General features: G+C 48.5%; 2 protein-coding genes and 1 long non-coding RNA gene across 3 annotated transcripts; 1 reads left to right on the top strand and 2 right to left on the bottom strand.

The window, feature by feature from the left end:
- Nucleotides 1-4,149: 4,149 nt before the first annotated feature.
- On the top strand, nt 4,150-5,179 carry LOC117191404. The gene is made up of 2 exons (XR_004474051.1): nt 4,150-4,258; nt 4,730-5,179. It is a non-coding gene; the product is annotated as an uncharacterized LOC117191404 (long non-coding RNA).
- Nucleotides 5,180-14,732: 9,553 nt separating this feature from the next.
- On the bottom strand, nt 14,733-15,736 carry LOC117190132 (cytosol aminopeptidase-like). The gene is made up of 3 exons (XM_033395214.1): nt 15,487-15,736; nt 15,049-15,365; nt 14,733-14,912 (listed from the first exon to the last, which is right to left on the bottom strand). The coding sequence occupies exons 1-3, from the start codon at nt 15,734-15,736 to the stop codon at nt 14,733-14,735; spliced, it is 747 nt and encodes a 248-aa protein (XP_033251105.1).
- A 531-nt stretch (nt 15,737-16,267) lies between these two features.
- Nucleotides 16,268-19,587, bottom strand: LOC117190128 (pre-mRNA-splicing factor syf1 homolog). Its single transcript, XM_033395211.1, has 4 exons — nt 19,580-19,587; nt 17,289-18,155; nt 16,957-17,245; nt 16,268-16,892 (listed from the first exon to the last, which is right to left on the bottom strand). Exons 1-4 carry the CDS (start codon nt 19,585-19,587, stop codon nt 16,329-16,331), a joined length of 1,728 nt encoding a protein of 575 aa, XP_033251102.1. The 3' UTR covers nt 16,268-16,328.
- Between the last annotated feature and the right edge of the window lie 148 nt (nt 19,588-19,735).

The raw sequence follows: 19,735 nt of genomic DNA, 5'->3' as shown, positions 1-19,735 counted from the left end.
GTATGCTGGAATTGCAGGAAGGAGGGGCATAGGTATCAAGACTGCGCGGAAAAAAAAAGAATTTTTTTGCTATGGATGCGGTATTCCTAATGCCTATAAACCTTCATGTGCGCGATGCCAAAAAAACGCGCAAAGGAGCACTGCAGCATCTCGTCCACTGACCAGTGTTCCCAACCGGCAAGCGGCGACAAAGGAGTGAGGATATATAGCAGTGGTGGGGAGCGGGAAATGACACACTCCCTTTCGGCTGGTCAGGCAGAGTATTTTTGGCATACTAAGCTGGAAAATATTAGGAAGATTGGGTTTCCGAGCTTTGGCGGCAAAGCAAAGACAAGTTCTCGCAGCAGTCGGCGGTTAAAAAAATTCTGGGAGTCAGTAAAGTACATAAATAGCATTAGAAGAAACAAAGGGGACAAACGCCCTTATGCTGAAGTTGGTCTTCTGGATAATAAGCGAGTGGGTTTGCTCGATACAGGAGCTGCTTTGACTTGCATCGGAGGGAAACTGGCCAAAGAATATATTATCAGCAGGAAGCCGTTTAAAAAGGTGCTGTCCAAGGCATGCACCGCTGATGGAAGTCATCAGAAAATAGTTGGTAAATTTAGGACTAGTATAGAGTATAAAGGTATAAGTAAAGAATTAGATATATACATAATCCCTTCGTTAAGTCAGGATGTTTATTTAGGAATTGATTTTTGGATGTCGTTCGATCTTTTGCCCTCACCCTTAGAGGTGGCAGAAATATCAGCCGCCACAGAGCAGCACGTTCTGACAGACATTCAGAAATTGAAATTGCAGGGAATGGTCCAACGTTTTCCATCATTTTCGACATCGGGTCTCGGGAAAACTTCGGTGTTGTCACACTCAATAGACACTGGAAACGCGAAGCTCGTTAAGCAGCGTCATTTTCCAGTTTCCCCGGCAATTGAGAAGTTATTGTACACTGAGATTGACAGGATGCTTCAACTAGGAGTGATTGAAGAATCAGAGAGCCCTTGGTCCTCGCCAGTAGTACTTGTCCGGAAACCGGGAAAAGTCAGAGTATGTTTGGACAGCAGAAAAGTGAATGAGGTTACGGAAAAAGATGCGTACCCCCTTCCCCAAATAGATGGCATTCTCAGCCGTTTACCGAAGGCAGTGTTCATAAGTAGTCTCGATCTGAAGGATGCATATTGGCAGATCCCCTTGGATCCGGCATCTAGGTGTAAAACTGCATTTACGGTTCCAGGGAGGCCCTTGTATCATTATAAAGTCATGCCGTTTGGTCTCTGTAATGCCTCTCAAACCATGACACGCTTAATGGATAAAGTAATTCCTGCGTCGCTTAGAAACGAAGTCTTCGTTTATTTGGACGACTTATTGCTGGTGTCAGATACGTTTGAGAGACATTTACTCGTTTTGGACACCGTGGCCTCGCGGATTCGGAAAGCTGGCTTGACCTTAAATATCGAGAAAAGTAAATTCTGTGTGCGCTCTGTGAGATACCTAGGGCATATAATAGGAGAGGGTGGTATTCGCACTGACCCCGAAAAAGTCTCGGCTATTTCGGATTTTCCATTGCCGACGTCGTTGAAAGCGTTGAGAAGCTTTCTGGGATTGGCAGGGTGGTATCGAAAATTCATAAACAACTTTGCGTCTGTATCCGCCCCGACCTATTAAAGCCGAAGCAAAAATTCGTGATGACAACAGAGGGCAAGGAAGCTTTTGAGCGGTTAAAGGGCATGCTTTGCAGTGCTCCGGTCTTGCAAAGTCCGGACTTCGGCAAACCATTTTTTATACATTGCGACGCCAGTAAAAACGGGGTAGGCGGAGTACTGGTACAGAAGTCGGTCGAAGGGGAAGAACTGCCGATAGCCTTTGTTTCGAAGAAGCTTAACAAAGCCCAAAGAAACTTTACGGTTACAGAGCAGGAATGTCTCGCTGCTCTGGTGAGCATAAAAAGATTCAGAGCCTATGTAGAGGGTCAGGAGTTCACTGTAATTACGGATCACGCCTCGCTGAAATGGCTCATGTCTCAAAGTGATTTGAATTCGAGGTTAGCGAGATGGGCTTTAAAACTGCAAGGTTTCCGGTTCAGTATCCAACACAGAAGAGGGAAGGTGAATGTTGTTCCGGATGCCTTGTCCAGGGTCCCATATGACCAAGTGGCTGCAGTGGATTTCAGCAATGGCTTGGTGGTGGTCATTGAGTCAGCTCATTTCAAATCGGGCGAATATTTTTAGCTGATAGAGGGAATTAAGAGCAATATGGCTCAACTGCCCGACCTTAAAAAAGTTGATTCTCTGATCTATCGGCGATCCGAGCATGTAAAAGGAGACATCCTTAACGACGCGTTTGCTTGGAAGTTGTGGGTACCCAGGGGGATGGTCACAGAAGTGCTAAAGAGAGCACACGATGATCCGCTGGCTTCCCATGGTGGAGTCTACAAGACACTCGAGCGGATCCGCCGTTATTATTTCTGGCCCGGGCTCGTCAATGACGTAAAAGACTACGTGGCAGCCTGCGAGCAATGTAAAATGTCAAAAGCTCCAAACGCTCCGTTACGTCCACCGATGGGAAAAGCGGCCGAGTCGCAAAGGTTCTTCCAGCGTCTCTATATTGATTTCTTAGGTCCGTATCCTAGGTCTCGCAGTGGAAATATAGGAATTTTTGTTGTCCTGGACCATTATTCGAAATTTGTTTTCCTCAAGGCTGTTAAAAAATTAAATGCGGATGTTGTGCTGAGGTATTTAGAGGAGGAGTTATTCCATACTTTCAGAGTTCCAGAGGGAATTGTATCTGACAACGGATCGCAATTTCGATCCGAGAAGTTTCAAGGCCTGCTCAGAAGGAATCGAATAACGCACACGCTAACAGCTGTCCACGCTCCCCAAGCCAATGCTTCGGAGCGAGTCAACCGTTCGGTCATCGCTGCCATTCGGTCGTATATTCGCAGTGACCAGAAAGACTGGGATGAGAGTCTTAGCAAAATATGCTGTGCGTTGAGGTCGGCGGTTCACTCAGGGTTAGGATCCACGCCCTACTATATGGTTTTTGGCCAGCAGATGGTGTCTTCAGGCGCAACGTATTCTTTGCTGAGGAAATTGGGGATGTTAGAGGACAAGGCAGCGACCTTCACACGTGAGGATTCATTGGATATCGTCAGAAAGAGAGCGTGTGAAGTGATGCGGAAGCAATGGGAGCGAAATCGACGCCATTATGACCTGAGGGCACAGGAAGTATCGTACCAGGTGGGGCAGGAAGTGCTACGGCGAAATTTTAAACAATCAATTTTCAAGCCGGCTACAACGCTAAGCTAGGGCCAATGTTTCCTTAGACGGAAAGTGGGGAACTCGATTTATGAGCTGGAAGATCTGCAAGGAAAGCTCATCGGAAGGTACCACGGGAAGGATATCCGGCAAGTGTAGCTCCAAGCCAGTCAGCCTTATGGATTCCTCAAGGCAGGCAATATCCCCAAGTCTGACTTTGGCAGGGGGGATTTTGTAAGAGGCTTGTAGCTGAGCTAAGGGCGAAAACTAAATTGACCGCCAACGGCGTTGTATGGGCAGCCATAGTCTCGCTGGTACAGGGGGTTTAGGAGTCAGGGGCTCTAAAACGGTGATCTGAAAGGTTGGCTCCCTCTGGGGGTGAGTTAGCGCTGATGGCAGTTGAAGAGAAAGAGGAGAAAGCGATGACATTCGAACGTCATCCAGCGGATCCGACCGGTCTCATAGTGGATGGGAGCGTGTCCATCTTCCTTTTGGAATTTGGATGTCGAGCGACCAACATCGCCCCGAACAGGCTCAGCAAAAATCATTAAGGAAAAAGTTCCAAAGTCAAGAAAAGAATATTGTCAAAGCGCGAGTGGTATCCAGCAGCAGCAAAGCAAAAGTCGCGGGACTAGGAAAACTGAAGCTAGGTCGGCCACTGGGGCCAAGATTGACGGGTAAGAGGAACAAAAAGTGGGATACCACAGATATTTCAGGGCCGAATACGTTAGACGGTTCTTTCTCCCTGCACTAGATTTGGCGCCTAGCAATTTGGGCTGGCGAAGCAGCGGCGCTCCAAGCAGCTGATCCGTCGCAGCACAGAGCGAGGGAGCAGAGACGCAGAAAAATTCAGAGAGGCTCGACCTTTGCGGCCAGCCGGATCGACGTCGGTGATGCGGCGGCCACAAAGCGGGACGGTCGATAATCCGCGATAGCGGAAAGTGCAGCAACCGGCGAAATACGAACGGAGAAAAAGGAGGAAAATCGCGCAAATCCTACCTAAACGTGCCGTATGGCAAATTAAGTTAACAAGGCCCAGTTAAGATCCGCAGTTTACATAGTGAAGGAAAGTGGTAGTGTGTTGTTGGAGTTCAAGACTCAGAGCTGCAAGGGTAATGCCAAAAAAAAATAAAGAGGGCGAGCGGAGCCAAAGGTGATGCGCGCATATGCAGAGAGTGAAAGAGGGGGAGAGAGAGAACACGCAAGCAGCAAAGGCAGAGCCCAATAGGAGAGGGAGCGAGCTATAAAAACGTTCGCCAGCAACGGAGCCGAAGGGGGCTGGCGATAAGCCGAGAGAAGTAACCTAAGTTAACATAAGAGTAAGCAGAATAGTACCGAGCAGCAGAACAGCTATTTAAGTTTACATATATATACATAAAAAAAGAAATGCAGAAATGAAGAACAGCAGTGAGGGAGCATAGAGTAGGAAAAGAAGGGCAAGAGGAAGAGTGAATATGAAACTAAAACAAATCCATAAATAGATAACCTTCCATGCACAGATCAAAAAAAAAAAAAAAAATAACAAAAACCCATATGTTTATAACCGAAATGCAATAATAATACACCCGAACCCAAAATATCATATTAACCACAGTTTTGCAGCAACCATCAGAAAGCGCTTTCGACGGTGGATCCGCAGTAAAAGTGAGTTTATTTACTAGGTGTTTGATCACAATCATTTGGGCATGGAAGAAATTGTCTATGGGTGTTCCGACCAAATTGCCTTACCGTTTCGTAGCCCGTAAGAATCAACATTTATATTATATCTTTAAATTTTAATCTTTACCATTGCACATTTATTCAAATACTAGTTTATAAGTTTACCTGATCCTAGTTCAAGGGAACCAGGCCCAGGTAGCCTATGGGAGGGAACATATACCCCGTATTTTTATGTATAATTTAGTTCCAATAAATATCATTATAATGTTTAACTAAACCCTTCTTATGATCTCCCCTTCCAAGCCCCTGTAGCGCGTGTCGGCACACCAAGGGGTCATGGCCGACAGATATATGTATGGAATGGCATGACCAAGGTAGGGTGGGCAAGGGGTCCTCGAAACGGCTGAGGATCGTCCGTCTGTCTTTTAGGTAATCGTCCGTGTTATATGGTCATTGGTAGTGAACTCTGTCCGGTGAAGTATATGGCTTGTTTTTTTTCTTGCACGTTAAATTTAAAATAAAGAAAGTAAAGGGCCTCGGACTATGACAATAAAACACCTACACCCCCTTGCCGACGAGCCAGCAGCCGGAAACAATGCGTGCTGGTCATAGCCGAGTAATACCATCTCGCCCAAGTACTCGTTATCCATTACAGACTTTATTCGTTGTTTGTATGTTTTTCAGGTCTGTGATGGTTATTCTTGATAACGCATCTGCTACATGATTATCTTTACCCTTTAGATACTCGACTGTAAAGTCGTATTCTTCTTATTCGAGCCGCATGCGTGTGAGTTTTGAGCTGGGATTGACCATTGAAAATAGGTATGTTATTGGTCTGTGATCCGTTTTTACTGTAAAGTTTTTACCATAGATATATGGTCGAAAATGGGTAATTGCCCAATGAATTGCTGCTAATTCCTGTTCTGTAGTACTTTTGTTACTTTCACCTTTTGTGAATGAACGTGATGCATATGCTAATGGGAGTTGGAGTCCGTTATGGTTTTGAGTTAAAACCGCTCCACATGCTTGTTTACTAGCATCGGTGATTATGCAAAATTCTTTCTGAAAATCTGGGTACTGTAAAAGAGTGGGTTCCATAAGTTTATCTTTTAAATATTGGAATGCATTTTGACATTCAGTTGACCACTCAAAGGGGACATTCTTTTTACATAATCTAGTTATGTGCCGGGAATAGTCGGCGAAGTTTTTAATAAAACGTCTATAATAATTGCAAAATGCAATAAATCGTCTAGCGCTGTCCGCATCATGTGGGACTGGATAGTTTTTGATGACGTCATATTTCTTGTCATCTGGCAAGATTCCTTTATCTGTGCATTTATGACCAAGAAAGGTCACTTCATGCATAAAAAATGAACATTTTTGTGGATGTAATTTTAGGCTGTGTTTCCTACATATCTCAAAAATATCTGTTAAGTTTTTAAGCATATGTTTTTCGGAACAACCCATGACTATTAGATCGTCCATATACAGGAAGGCTTGCGAAGCTTCAAGTCCAGAGAATGCTATAGTCATCATTCTTTGAAATGAATTCGGCGCTATTTTTAAACCAAATGGTAGTCGCGTGAAGCGATATGAGCCATTGCTCGTTGAAAAAGACGTTATATTTCGCGAACTTTCTTCTAGTTCGATTTGATGAAAACCTGACATTAAGTCAAGGCATGAGAAATACTTTGCTCTACCTAGTTGATCCAAAATGTCATCAATTCTAGGTAGTGGAAATTTTTCGGCCAGGAGTTTTTTGTTTTTTTGACGATAGTCACCTTCTAATCGCCATTTCTTTTGTTCTGAACCCGGAAGGGCTTTCTTTGGGACAAGTAGAAGTGGGCTGTTGTATTCTGATACGGATGGTTCGACAATATTGTCGTTGATTAATTTTCCTACTTGTTTTTTAATTTCCTCAGCTTGGCTATGCGGGCTTCGATAGTTCTTTATATATATAGGTTCGTCATCCCTCAATCTCAATTTCTGTTTATAAAAATTATTTGTTGTGATTGATTCGGTTTCAAGCCCGAATACGTCACTAAAATTGGTGCATAGTTTAGTTAATTGCTTCTTGAATTGTACTGGGAAATGTTTGCTTAATTCAGCTGACAGTTTTTTCTCGAATTTTTTGAGTTGTTTGAATAACCTTGTAATTCGAAAGTGATTCATATTGTATGTTATTTATATGTACTAATTGGTTGGTACTGGTTGTATTCAGCAATCGGACAAATGTATTATTTTTTGAAGTTATTGTATTTGCTACATATTTACCAGGTTGAATTTCCTGGTTTGGGATTAATATGGTTTCTATATCGGACGCTAATTCTATTTTTCTGACAACTTGTGATCTTGCTGGTAGAAGAATTGTATTGTTACCAGAACTGTATGTTATTGGAACATAAATTTTAATTTTTATATTATTTGGTCGTATTATTAACCAATCCTCTGCAGGTTTTAAGTCTATTAGGCAGTTTAATTCTTTTATGAAATCAATGCCTATTATTCCATCACACGGAATTGCAAAATTCTGATTAACTAAATGGAAATTGTGTGGAATTATGTACTTATCTGTCTGTAGCTCTATTAGGGCAAGGCCTTGGGATGTTATTATACCTTACCCTATTCCTTGAATATCTATTTTATTTTTTGTTTGAATGTCGTTAAAGACATCTGAATTTTCTTTTAATAGTGATATATTGGCACCTGTATCTATAAGGAATGTAAGTTGTTTTCCTGTTTTAGAACTTAGGAATGCCACGAATATATTGAGATTGAGGTTGATTGTGTGAACCGCAGGATTTTTTAATTTAGGTTATCTAAAGGATCTTGGGAGTTTCCCGAAGCTGTCTGGGTAACACGAACATTGTTCTGTCGTGTGTTTCCATTGCTATTGTATCTTTGGTTGTTATAGGTTCCACCGTTATTACGGTTATTTCCCCTATAGCCAACACGACCTCTATTGTTATTATAATTATTGTTGTTGTAAATATGGTTGTGGTTGTAACCACGACCATTTCCTCTACCACGATAGTTACCTCGAAAGTAACTACCGCGGTAGACTTGTCCTTGTCTGGTGTACAATATTGAACTTGCATTACCAGTCATATCTGTACTACACTGTATATATTTTGCTACGGCATCATTCATTGTTGGGAATGTGCCTGCTTCTAGTATTGTTTTTAGTCTGCCGTGCTCGCAATTTTTAACCATTGTACTAATGGCCTCTTTGCAGCTGAACTTATCGGCGTGTTCCGCTGGCAAACCCTCATCAATGTATGATGCTTCTAGAAGTTTTCTCATATCATCAATCTCTGTTGTGAATTGGGCGGCTGTTTTGCCTTTTTGGCATACTTTTGCCATTTTAGCCTTTATAACATCTGATGACTCTCCGACAATAGTGTCTTGCAATTTCTTTATTATTGCGTTAATGGTGGTTTCATCTTGTATTTTATACAATGTAGTTCCTATTACTTTTGATTTAATTACTTCTATAGCTAAATTTTCGTATGGTCCTTTCGTTAGATTGACCAATTTGACTGCCGTAATGAATCATTGTAAATGGAGTTTCTGTCCATTAAATTCCGGAATGGCGTGCGAAATTTCTTTGATATATGCCCGTTGGGCAATTGTTTCGTCTGCCATTGTGGTTGGTTCTTGCCCAACCACGCTGTTTGCTGAACTAGTCGACGGTTTGTCGTCGTTTACCGGATGGTTCGATCTATTTGATCGAGAATCGTCTTCCGATATGATGATAATATTTTTTACATTCGTGGGCCTGGGACTTATTGGCCTTGATTCCGATTCTACAGCTGGTATATATGTCGCAGCTGTGTTTAGAAGATTTGGTACGTTTGAAGACGTCTGTAGCTTGAAACCAATGTATATCAGTAAGTCTTTGTTTGTTCTCTAGAAAAAGTTCTCTGACCTCATTATATTTGTTTACCAAATTAGTTGTATGTTTAATGACCGTACTATTTTGTGTAGGTCTGTTCTGCGTTTAGCATTTATATGACTTATCGAATTCTGCTCTTAGAGTGCAAACTTTAGCGCAGATCGTAAGCCAGTCCATATGTGTTTTTTAATGTTGTCCATTCCGATTGGAAGACAATCTAACATTAGCAATCACAATTCTTCCTAGAATTTCATTTTCTATTATTTGGCTGTTTACGAGGATGCCGGGTATGGTTGATAATAACCCTTTGTGTGGCAACACAATGAATTAGTGGTGAAAAAGGTAAATTATATTCGTTCATATATGAGTATTCGAACTCGTCTTTGCTAATTGGATTGGGGAATACGGCTAAGATTGCTTTAGCTCTATATTCGAAATTCCAAACCGATAGGAGAGGAATCGAAGTACCCTGCCTGGCTAGCTCGTCGGCGGCGTCATTCCCCTCGATGTCCCTGTGGCCGGGGACCCATATAAGGAAGAGATCTAACTGCTCTGCGATCTCGTGCAGAGACCTGCGGCAGTCATTTACAGTCGCTGAGTTCGACGATATTGAGCCTAGAGCTTTGATAGCTGCTTGGCTGTCCGAGAAGACGCACACTAAGTGCGTATCTAGAAGTAGTTTGGAGACGATCGAAATGGCCTCCTTGATGGCTTCAACCTCCGCTTGGAACACACTACAGTGATCCGGGAGCCTGAAGCAATGACTGATGTTCAGCTCGCTGCAGTAGACTCCGCCTCCCACGCGGCCGTGTAGCTTTGAGCCATCAGTGTAGAAGTGGACCGCATTTGCAGGTCCTGGTTCGCCCATCTCCCAGTCCTCCCTAGATGGGATTGATACCTGGAAGGGCGTCGAGAGGTGATCACTGGGGATACAGTAATCTGTCCTCTGGTAATTGCGGGAGTCTCATCAGGATTCCCGAGTGCCCAACCGCGGATGCTTTCCACAGTCTGGCTTCTCTCATTCTGAGAGCGGAAAGTGTTGCCACCTTCTTTCCATGAGATCCACAGGGAGGAGGTCCAGCACAGTATCCAGGGCTTCCCCTGGAGTAGTGCGTAGACCGCCAGTTATGCATAGCTCTGCCATGCGTTGAACTCTGCTGAGTTTATTGAGGCATGTCCTTCTGTCCAAGGCTGGCCACCATACCACCACTCCATAGAGCATGATTGGTCCGAACTATATAGGGGGTCATTCCCCATTTTAGTCCGATGGCTTTCCTGCAAGTATAGAGGGCCACTGTGGCCTTCTTTACTCTATCCTCTATGCTCAATTTCCAATCGAGCTTTCTATCGAGGATTAGGCCAAGATACTTGGCGTTGTTGCTGAAGACTAGCGCTTCCCCACATAGTCTTGGGGAATCAGTACCGGAACTTTGTACTTCCTAGTGAAAAGCACCAGTTCCGTTTTAGACGGGTTGACGCCTAACCCGCATTTGTCTGCCCATTTCGACATTTTCGTGAGAGTGCTTGTCATGCACTCACACAACGTCTGCGGAAATTTTCCGGAGAATGCCTTGGCAACATCGTCCGCGTACGCCACCACACGGCAGCCACCCCCCTCTATCTCCCGCAGCAGTGTATTCACTGCCACGTTCCATAGGAGGGGCGAGAGGACTCCGCCCTGCGGTGTGCCTCTGCTGACAAATCTGGTACACGTTGACGTCCCCAGTGAACCGTCCTGCATTGTAGCATCTGATCGATCAGGCTCACCGTCCTGGAGTCAACGCCCAGATCCGTCAGTGCGCCCGTGATGGCGGTCGGAAGGATGTTGTTAAACGCGCCTTCTATGTCGAGGAAGGCTACAAGGGTGTACTCCTTAAAATTAAGGGACGCTTCGATGATCGATGTGATCGAGTGTAGGGCCGTTTCGGTGGATCTTCCCTTCCGATAGGCATGCTGGGAGTCTGAGAGCAGACTGGACGGAATGCACGCCGTTAGATGCAGCCCCAGGAGCCGCTCCATCGCCTTTAGAAGAAAATACGATAGACTTATGGGTCTGAAATCTTTTGGGGCAGTGTGCGAGGGCTTGCCTGCCTTGGGTATGAATACGACTTTGGTCTGAAGCCAGGTGTCAGGAATGCACCCGTGGGAGAAGATTCCCTCGTAAATTATTTTGAGCCAGTTAATGGCCTTATGTCCCGCGTGAATCAGTTGGGCAGGGAAAATGCCGTCTGGCCCCGCGGACTTGTAGGGTTTAAAGCTTCTGATCGCCCAGGAAATGTTCTCCTGGCTTAGCAGTCTCAGGATGGCATTTGAGGCGACAGAAGGAGGCGCGAGGTAGTTGGGTCTGTTTTCATCGAAGCCAGGGAAGGGGTATTTAGGAGAAGATTTAGCGACTCCTCGCTGGACGTAGTCCACGACTGGTCGGTGTTCTTCAAGTAGCCCAGGGTGGGTGTTATCTTCGAGAGAACTCTGCGCAAGCGTGAGGCTTCTGAGTTACTCTCAATTTCGCTGCAGAACTTACGCCAGGAGGCGCGTTTGGCTTTTCTAAGTTCTTTGTTGTAGGTTGACAGACTGGCCTTGTATTCGGCCCAGTTTTGCTCAACGTTTTCAGCCTTAGCTTTATTGAAGAGTCTCCGGGAGGCTTTCCGGAGTTCACCCAGTTTCGGATTCCACCATTCAGGTTTCTTCCGGCCTCTGTTCTTGCCAGAGGGGCATGCTTTGTCGAGCGCCTTATTGCAGGCGTCGGTAAAGATCTTAAGAAGACGAGTCGTGGCCTCCGTGGAGAACTCCTCCTCAGATGGGGGCTCAGGGAGAACACGACAGAGGTAATCAGAGTACCGAGTCCAGTTTGTCCGCCTGATGTTCCGGAATCGGACTGGCTTCGGTACTGATAAGGAGAAGACAGTTTCCACATACCTGTGGTCCGAGAAGGAGTGCTCTTCCAGGACCCTCCAGAATACAATGTTACGCTGTATCTCATGAGAGGCAAGCGTGAGGTCCAGGACCTCCTTGCGGTTTTTAATGATAAAGGTGGGATCACTACCCCGGTTTAATAAGACCATCTGAGTGGTCAGTAAGTAACTGAAAAGGTACTCACCCCTTTCGTTTGTGTCAGTGCTTCCCCACTGACAGTGATGTGCATTGGCATCGCACCCCACAATTAGGCCGATGTCCTTGGCCGAGCAGTCTGCGATTAGAGCCCGGAGAGGCGCGTGTGGAGGGGGGTCTGGTTGTTCATGCCCCATGTATGCGGAGCAGATCCTCAGTGAGCGCTCCTGGCCTTCGAGGCTCACTGCGGTGTGGTCTTCATTGCTGAAATTTGGGAGCAAAAATAAGTGCAACTCTCTTTTTGCAAGAATGCAGGTACGAATTTTACCTGCGGTTTCAGCTACATATAGCTTGTAGTCAGAAGTCCTCAGACCGGAGACCCTGTTTCCGAGGATCCAGGGCTCCTGAATGAGGACTATGTCGGCTCCACCCTTGGCCAGGTGGAGCAGTAGAGCAGCGCATGCTGCCTTACAATGGTGGAGGTTTATCTGCAGGAGCGTCAACGACATTCCTGAGGCTCGCCTCCACCATTGTTGCTTCTAGATCGCTGTCAGGGGACTCCGGCTCCTCCCCGACAACGATGTGGCTGAGACCTCTGGCTAGGTCGCTTTCGTCGAACGCGTTGTGTACTCCTTAAAATTAAAGGACGCTTCGATGATCGATGTGATCGAGTGTAGTGCCGTTTCGGTGGATCTTCCCTTCCGATAGGCGTGCTGGGAGTCTGAGATCAGACTGGACGGAATGCACGCCGTTAGATGCAGCCCCAGGAGCCGCTCCATCGCCTTTAGAAGAAAAGACGATAGACTTAAGGGTCTGAAATCTTTTGGGGCAGTGTGCGAGGGCTTGCCTGCCTTGGGTATGATTACGACTTTGGTCTGAAGCCAGGTGTCAGGAATGCACCCGTGGGAGAAGATTCCCTCGTAAATTATTTTGAGCCAGTTAATGGCTTTATGTCCCGCGTGAATCAGTTGGGCAGGGAAAATGCCGTCTGGCCCCGCGGACTTGTAGGGTTTAAAGCTTCTGATCGCCCAGGAAATGTTCTCCTGGCCTAGCAGTCTCAGGATGGCATTTGAGGCGACAGAAGGAGGCGCGAGGTCTGTTTTCATCGCAGCCAGGGAAGTGGGTATTTAGGAGAAGATTTAGCGACTCCTCGCTGGACGTAGTCCACGACTGGTCGGTGTTCTTCAAGTAGCCCAGGGTGGGTGTTGTCTTCGAGAGAACTCTGCGCAAGCGTGAGGCTTCTGAGTTACTCTCGACTTCGCTGCAGAACTTACGCCAGGAGGCGCGTTTGGCTTTTCTAAGTTCTTTGTTGTAGGTTGACAGACTGGCCTTGTATTCGGCCCAGTTTTGCTCAACGTTTTCAGCCTTAGCTTTATTGAAGAGTCTCCGGGAGGCTTTCCGGAGTTCACCCAGTTTCGGAGGTTTATCTGCAGGAGCGTCAACGACATTCCTGAGGCTCGCCTCCACCATTGTTGCTTCTAGATCGCTGTCAGGGGACTCCGGCTCCTCCCCGACAACGATGTGGCTGAGACCTCTGGCTAGGTCGCTTTCGTCGAACGCGTAGTCGTCCAAGATGTCGTCCGACATCATGGACGCCGCATCCGACGCCGGGTTGTCTTCCTCGCACGAGGCCCCTCTTTCGGGATCTCCGGCAGCTCCGGGTCTGGCTCGACCTCCGCTTGCCTGCCCTTGCGATCGGACTTGTAAGTGGATATGGTGACCTTCTTGTAGCCATAATCCACTACACCGTCCGACTTTGCGAGGAGATCAATGGATTCCTCATTTAGGACGAGGATAATCTGGCGCCTCTGCCCTTGGATATCCTCCACCTTTGCCACCTTCCAATCGGCTGTAGGAAGGTGTGGGTTGCAGACCTGCAGTAACCTGAGGATCTTCTCAGGCTCTGCAGTCTTAGCCGAGACCCACGCTCTGGCTCTCGGGCGACTAGGGACATCTTTCCACTTCACGGCCTCCAGTTTCGCGCTTGGATAGACCTCTTTTAGGGCCGCCACCGCCTTCATGTAGAGGGCCGCAGAGCGAGCGTCTTGGCAGGCGATGGCTTTCACCTTGCCTTGATGCCACCCTGCGTCCTCACACTTTGGCGGTGGTCCGCCGTTCTCCTCCAGTTCCAGTAGGAACCGGTCCTGGAGCTCGTTCTCCACCAGGTGCCACTTATCGCGAGGGACATGGCCGTCCTCGGCGCCCCTGTCCAGGACACCGATCAGGGTCTTGCCCCTCGCCACCTCAGCGAACGACCGGTTCGTGAGGTGGGTCTTCACCCGCTTGGCTTGCTGGGCTTGGCCTGGCTGATTTGCGGGTCCTCCGCTGAGCGTTGCCGCTTGTTGGGGGCATTGGCTGCGCCCTTTCCGGCTTTGGCTGGCTGGAACAGTGGAAGGATTGAGCAGGCCCACAGCCTCTGCTCCTTTCCTTCGGCTGACGCCTTGAAGTTCGGGTCTTCGTTGGACAGGATGAAAGCCGCTCGTCTCCTGTCCTGGTACGACGGCTTTCCTCCCCGTTGTGCAGAGACGCTGCCCGCCGGGGCTCCCATGGGTTCTTGGGAGTTGGGGGTACTTCAATTAACAACAAATTTGGAACGCGGAACATTAACAAATGAATTGTTTAACGAACATAATCAGATTACTTGCCGTCGGGGCAAGCCATCTGAAACAGAAACTGAACGATGGTGCGAGTGGGACGGCCAGTCATGCGGTCCTTCAGCAAATATGGCAGCGGATTGTAGCGCGTCAGCATGCCCACGTTGCGGATGTCCAGGTGGGCCCAGTCGACGCACGGCACCAGCTCGTGCAAAACGGCGGCAGCGATGCAGCTGGAGGCGGGGCCACGTCCGCGGTTGCTGATGTCAAAGGTGTCGTTCGGCATGATCAGCTCCTTGAAGTAGCGCCACAGGGGCAGACACCAAACGTAAGGGCACCGGCCTTCTCGAACTGCTTGTAGACGAAGTTCGAATTGCTGAAAATCCCGGCTGCTGCTCCGCCCAGCGCTGGGCAGACGTCGTAGCCCACTGTAGCAATGTCCACGACCATGCGCGGCTTGTAGATCGTCTGGGCGTAGAGCAAGGGATCGGCCATGGCCATCACACCAGCCCTGCTGGCGTCCACGAAGCCGACAGTTTTGCCATTGAGGAGGGACACCACGTCGCCAGGCTTGGCAGCCATTCCGGAGGGCATGTTCTCGCACAGCGGCAGCAGTGCAGCAGTGCAGGGGCAGCGATAGGGCGGCGGCGGCTCGGATGACGCCCACGCAGGCGGCTGCACCGGACATGCAGCCGCGGTACATGGACAAGCAGTCCTTGGGACGGAGGCAGAGGCCCCCGCTGTTAAATGTGATGCCCTTGCCCAGCAGGAGGATGGGCTTGTCCTCGGGTGCGGTGCCGCAGTAGGCGATTTCCAAGATGATCGGCGGCTCGCAGCTGCCCTTGGCCACCATCAAGAAGCTGTTCAAGCTCTTGGACTCGATCCAGTCTATGCTGCGTACCTCCACGGATACCCCGTTGACTGGGCGAAGATTGTGGGCGTCATCTGATTGGCCGGGGTATCGGCCAGGCGACGGGCCAGGTTCTGCGATTCGGCCTTGAACAGGCCCCGCATCCAGGCATCCGAGTCGGGAGAGTCGTACAGCTCCAGTTTGGGAATGAGTGTGCGGTCCCGACGGCCAAGGCGCTCCCCTCGGCCGCCTGCTCCGCATACTCCATCGACTCCACGAATACATCTGTGCAGCCCTGCAGTTGAAGGGAACGAGCCCCCACGCCGACAGCGACGCGAGCGTTCTCCATTCCCTCGTCGATCATCTCCAGGTCGTTGAAGCCGGCCCCCTCCTGTCCCACGCCGACCACGGCCACCGCACGGAACTCCGCATCCACGTTCATGAAGACGGCCTTTTCCCAGCTGGCCACTCAGGCCCGTCTCGCGTATGAGATCAGTGATCTTACCCTGGACGCGATCGTCAAACTTCTCGCCGGATGGCGAGACGCCTCCTTGGCGTACACGCCTACCACAACGCCTTTGATCACCGAGTCACATTTCTCGGCGTAGTGCCGTCGCTGTTCCACATCTCTGCGTCTGGCCAGGAATGTGTGCTGGACACGCCTGCACAGGTCGTGCATCAAGCGTACAGACTTCGTCGCTTAATGATAGTGACAGTCCCTCGCGACAGGTTACGAAAGTTCTTTTATTTTTCAGACAGTTCCAGACAAATTTAGCTTTTTTTTCCGAATAAAAAAAATGTAAATCTAAAAAATAGAGAGAAAGATGTGCTTCCAACAGCTGATTCGAAAGGAATGAGATATCCCAAGGCTCAAGCTCTGGCAGGGAAACATTGCCAACGCTTGCTGAGATTCGAGGAATTTATGAATTTCCGAACAAAACGAAGAATAGGTCTCCGAAGAATAGGTCTCAAATCGAGGGAAGTATTCCACAGACATACATTTATATTTCGCGTAATCAAAAGAAACAAAAGATTTATCCCTCATCGGAATCGGATTGATTTGTCGGCTTGAGGCTGCCAAAGACCTTGGCCGGTATGGCCTTTTGTTCGAGGCGCAGTTTCTTCATGATGAGGCCCTCGTCATCGGTCTTGGTTGTGGCCTGGCCTGCCTCGGCCTGGTCTCCACTCGGCTGCTGCGGGTCCTCCTCCTCATCGTCGTAGTCGTCCTCGCTGTCGCCAATATCAATCTCATCAGGATTGAAGACTGTATTTTCCTTGCCCTTGGCCCCGCCCTGGGTCTCGCCGCGCACAAACATGATATTGGAGGCAGCCTTCTCGGCGGGCTTCTGCTTGGCATCGGCCGCCGCCTGGCGGGCCTTCTCCTCGAGCAGCCGCATGGCATCCGGTCCGGAGCCAGCACCAGCATCGGCAGCCACACCATTCGTGTTCGTGTTGACAAACTGGGCAGCCATCATGTTGACCTGAGTGTTGTAGGTCTTGATCCGCAGCATTTCACGCATCGTATCCTCGTTGCCATGACGCACCTCGAACTCCTTCCAGGTATGCCAGAAGTCCGCCGTGATGCGGGGATCGCACACCTGTTGGGACAAAGCAGAAGAGAGCTTAGAATATTGACGATCCAACGGTTAAATGTCGACTCACCTGTGAGCGTAGATGGCCCTGGCTCGATCCACCTAGCCCAGCTTCGTCTCCAGCTCGGCGAATTTGACGCACATGTGGCGCATATGCTGCTCGTGTAGAGCCTCGATGGCCTTCTCGTAGATCTCCCTGGTGCGTGGCAGGCCGTAGATCTCGACGGCCTTCTTCACGAATATGTTGTACATGTCGAACATCTTCTCTTCCTTGACGGCGGACGTGTCGCGATCGTAGAAGGACATGGCATGCCGGGCCAGGCCGTGCTCCTCCTCCAGCTTCGCGTAGAGCTGGTAAAAGTACTTGTATTGCTCAGCGGGTCACTGAACAGTGCCTGGCACTGTTCGAAGAGGTCGCGCGCCCGCTCCAGCTTTGTGCCCCCGTAGCGCGCGAGGAACTTGCTTAGATACGAGTTCCAGATGTCGTACACATTCGGCCACTTAAACAGGGCAATGCCCTTCTCGTAGGCCCGATAGGCATCCTCGAAGTAGTTGTGCTCTTCGAGAAACATGCCATAGTTGATGATCACCTGCGGCGTGCAGATCTTCAGGTCGATGATGCTCTCGTAGACGGCCTTGCAGGTCTTGAAGGTGCCAAAGGACTCCTCCAGATCGGCGTACATGGACCACACCTTCAGGGATCTGTGGAGGCGCGACTGCACTGTCTCCGAGTCGTCGTGATACGCCACCTTCCGCTTGGGCATGGCCGTGGCACGTTGCATAAGCTTGAGGGCTGCCTCGAACTGCTGCTGGCGCAGCAGATCCGCCACCTTGACGTACTCCACCTCGGTGCCCCGCTCGAAGACCACGCGGGCGTCCTCCACCTGGCCATTGGACTCGTAGAACTTGGCAAACCCCACCCAGAGGGTGTGCAGATTTCCCACCGCCAGCTTGGGCTGGACTGTCTGCACGGCCTCGGTGTAGGTGTTGATGATCTCCGTGGGCTTGTCCTCGTACAGGTTGACCCGCTTGTGCCACTCGTGAACGTTGTGCGGATTCTGGCGCAGCAGGACACTGTTCAGCAGCAGCAGACGCCTCTCCATGAGGTATTCGAAGCGCGACAGGCGCAGCTCCACATCGATGTCGTCCTCCTCGGTGGCCTCCTCGTTCTTGGCCACCTCCTCCATGCGCTTGTTAAACGACAGCTCCTCGAACTGCGCAAAGCTGGCCTCGCAAAAGGGCTCTGCTGCCCCAACAAAGGCCAAAAGACTGTGGACCAAGGTTGGCAAGGGGACAATAGAAGCCAAAAGATTGACAGAGGCGAGTGAATTCCGTAAATTTAAGAGTGCGTGCGAGAGAGACAGAAAATCAGTCTGAGCGTGACGTCGGGAGCTGCGTAGCCACTGCAAATTGATTTCTTGCTTTTGGCTACAAAAATGATCCGATCTGATCCAGATTCAGCAATCTGATGGATACGGTCATTATCTATGATTCTGCGTTCTTAGTTTTCTCGAATATGCAATATTGTGGATGCAACAGATTTTCGTTTTTTGTGGGGGCGGAAGGGGGTGGGGCGAAATTCTGAGATATACGTTTTATAGTGAGATCTAACAGAAGTGCGGATACCAAATTTGGTTACTCTAGCCTTAATAGTCTTTGAGATTTGTGGATGCGCCAGATGTTCGTCCTTTGCGGGGGCGGAAGGGGGTGTGGCGAAATTTGGACACGAAACGGTCAAGGTCCGATATCACAGGAGTGTGGATACCAAATTTGGTTGCTCTGGCTCTTATAGGTTCTGAGATCCTTGAACTTATATTTTGCAATTGGCAAAACCGACCATGAAACCTGTGTGTTAGAGAGAGACAGAGCGAGAAAGAATGAAATTGTTTTCTTGATTCTAGCTATAATAATTATACAATCTGGTTGAGATTTTACAATCTAGAACATATAGTCATCCTCTACGATTCTGCGTTTTTGGTTTTATCGTATATTTAAAAATGTGGATTCCACAGATTTTCGTCCTTTGTGGGGGCGGAAGTGGGCGGGGCGAAGTTTTGAAATATTCTGGGAGCAGTGACACATCACAGAAGTCTGGATCCAAAACATCGTTGCTCTAGCTCTTATAGTCTTTAAGCACTAGGCGCTGAAGGGGACGGACAGACGGACGGACGGACAGACGGACAGACGGACGGACGGACAGACGGACAGACAGACAGGGCTCAATCGACTCGGCTATTGATGCTGATGATGCTCATTTTGCGTATCGGGAATAACAAATATCGTAGGTCTCAGAATAGACAAATAAAAAGAACACCACCCTTTTGCCGACGAGACAGTAGCTGGCATGATAGCGTGCTGGTCGACCTCTGAGGAAAACATCAGTCCTACTAACCGTTGTCCACTACAACAATGATAATAATAAACATTTTTATATTTGGCGCCCAACGTGGGGCCACAACGTAGATGTACTAACGTACATTATACGAGTGTGGCTCACTTTTCATTACTGATGGCCAACTAATTTCCTTTCATATTTCACGATCAACCTTTCAGATCAAAGAAATCAGTGACGGTTTTGTGCACTGCTAAGTGTCACCAAAGCAGAGTGGCTAAACTTATTCCTTAATTTCCTTCTTATTTCATTCCCTTATCAAGCATTGGACTCCAGGGGGAGGCCTCTTAGTGACTTCTACCTGACCATGACTGATGTGGGTTTGAATGATCTAACTATTTTCAATGAGTTTTGGCAGCTATGTGAAGTGATACGGAAAACAGCGGAATTGGCTCTAAGGAGTTAACCGGTGGCCACATCTATCGTAGTTAAGCTCGAACTCATTTTTCTAACTAAT

Source organism: Drosophila miranda, assembly GCF_003369915.1.
Source record: "Drosophila miranda strain MSH22 chromosome Y unlocalized genomic scaffold, D.miranda_PacBio2.1 Contig_Y1_pilon, whole genome shotgun sequence".
NCBI classification, from domain to species: Eukaryota; Metazoa; Arthropoda; class Insecta; order Diptera; family Drosophilidae; genus Drosophila; species Drosophila miranda.
The sequence above is the reverse complement of the archived record's forward strand: the minus strand, read 5'-3'. Positions and strand labels throughout refer to the sequence as shown.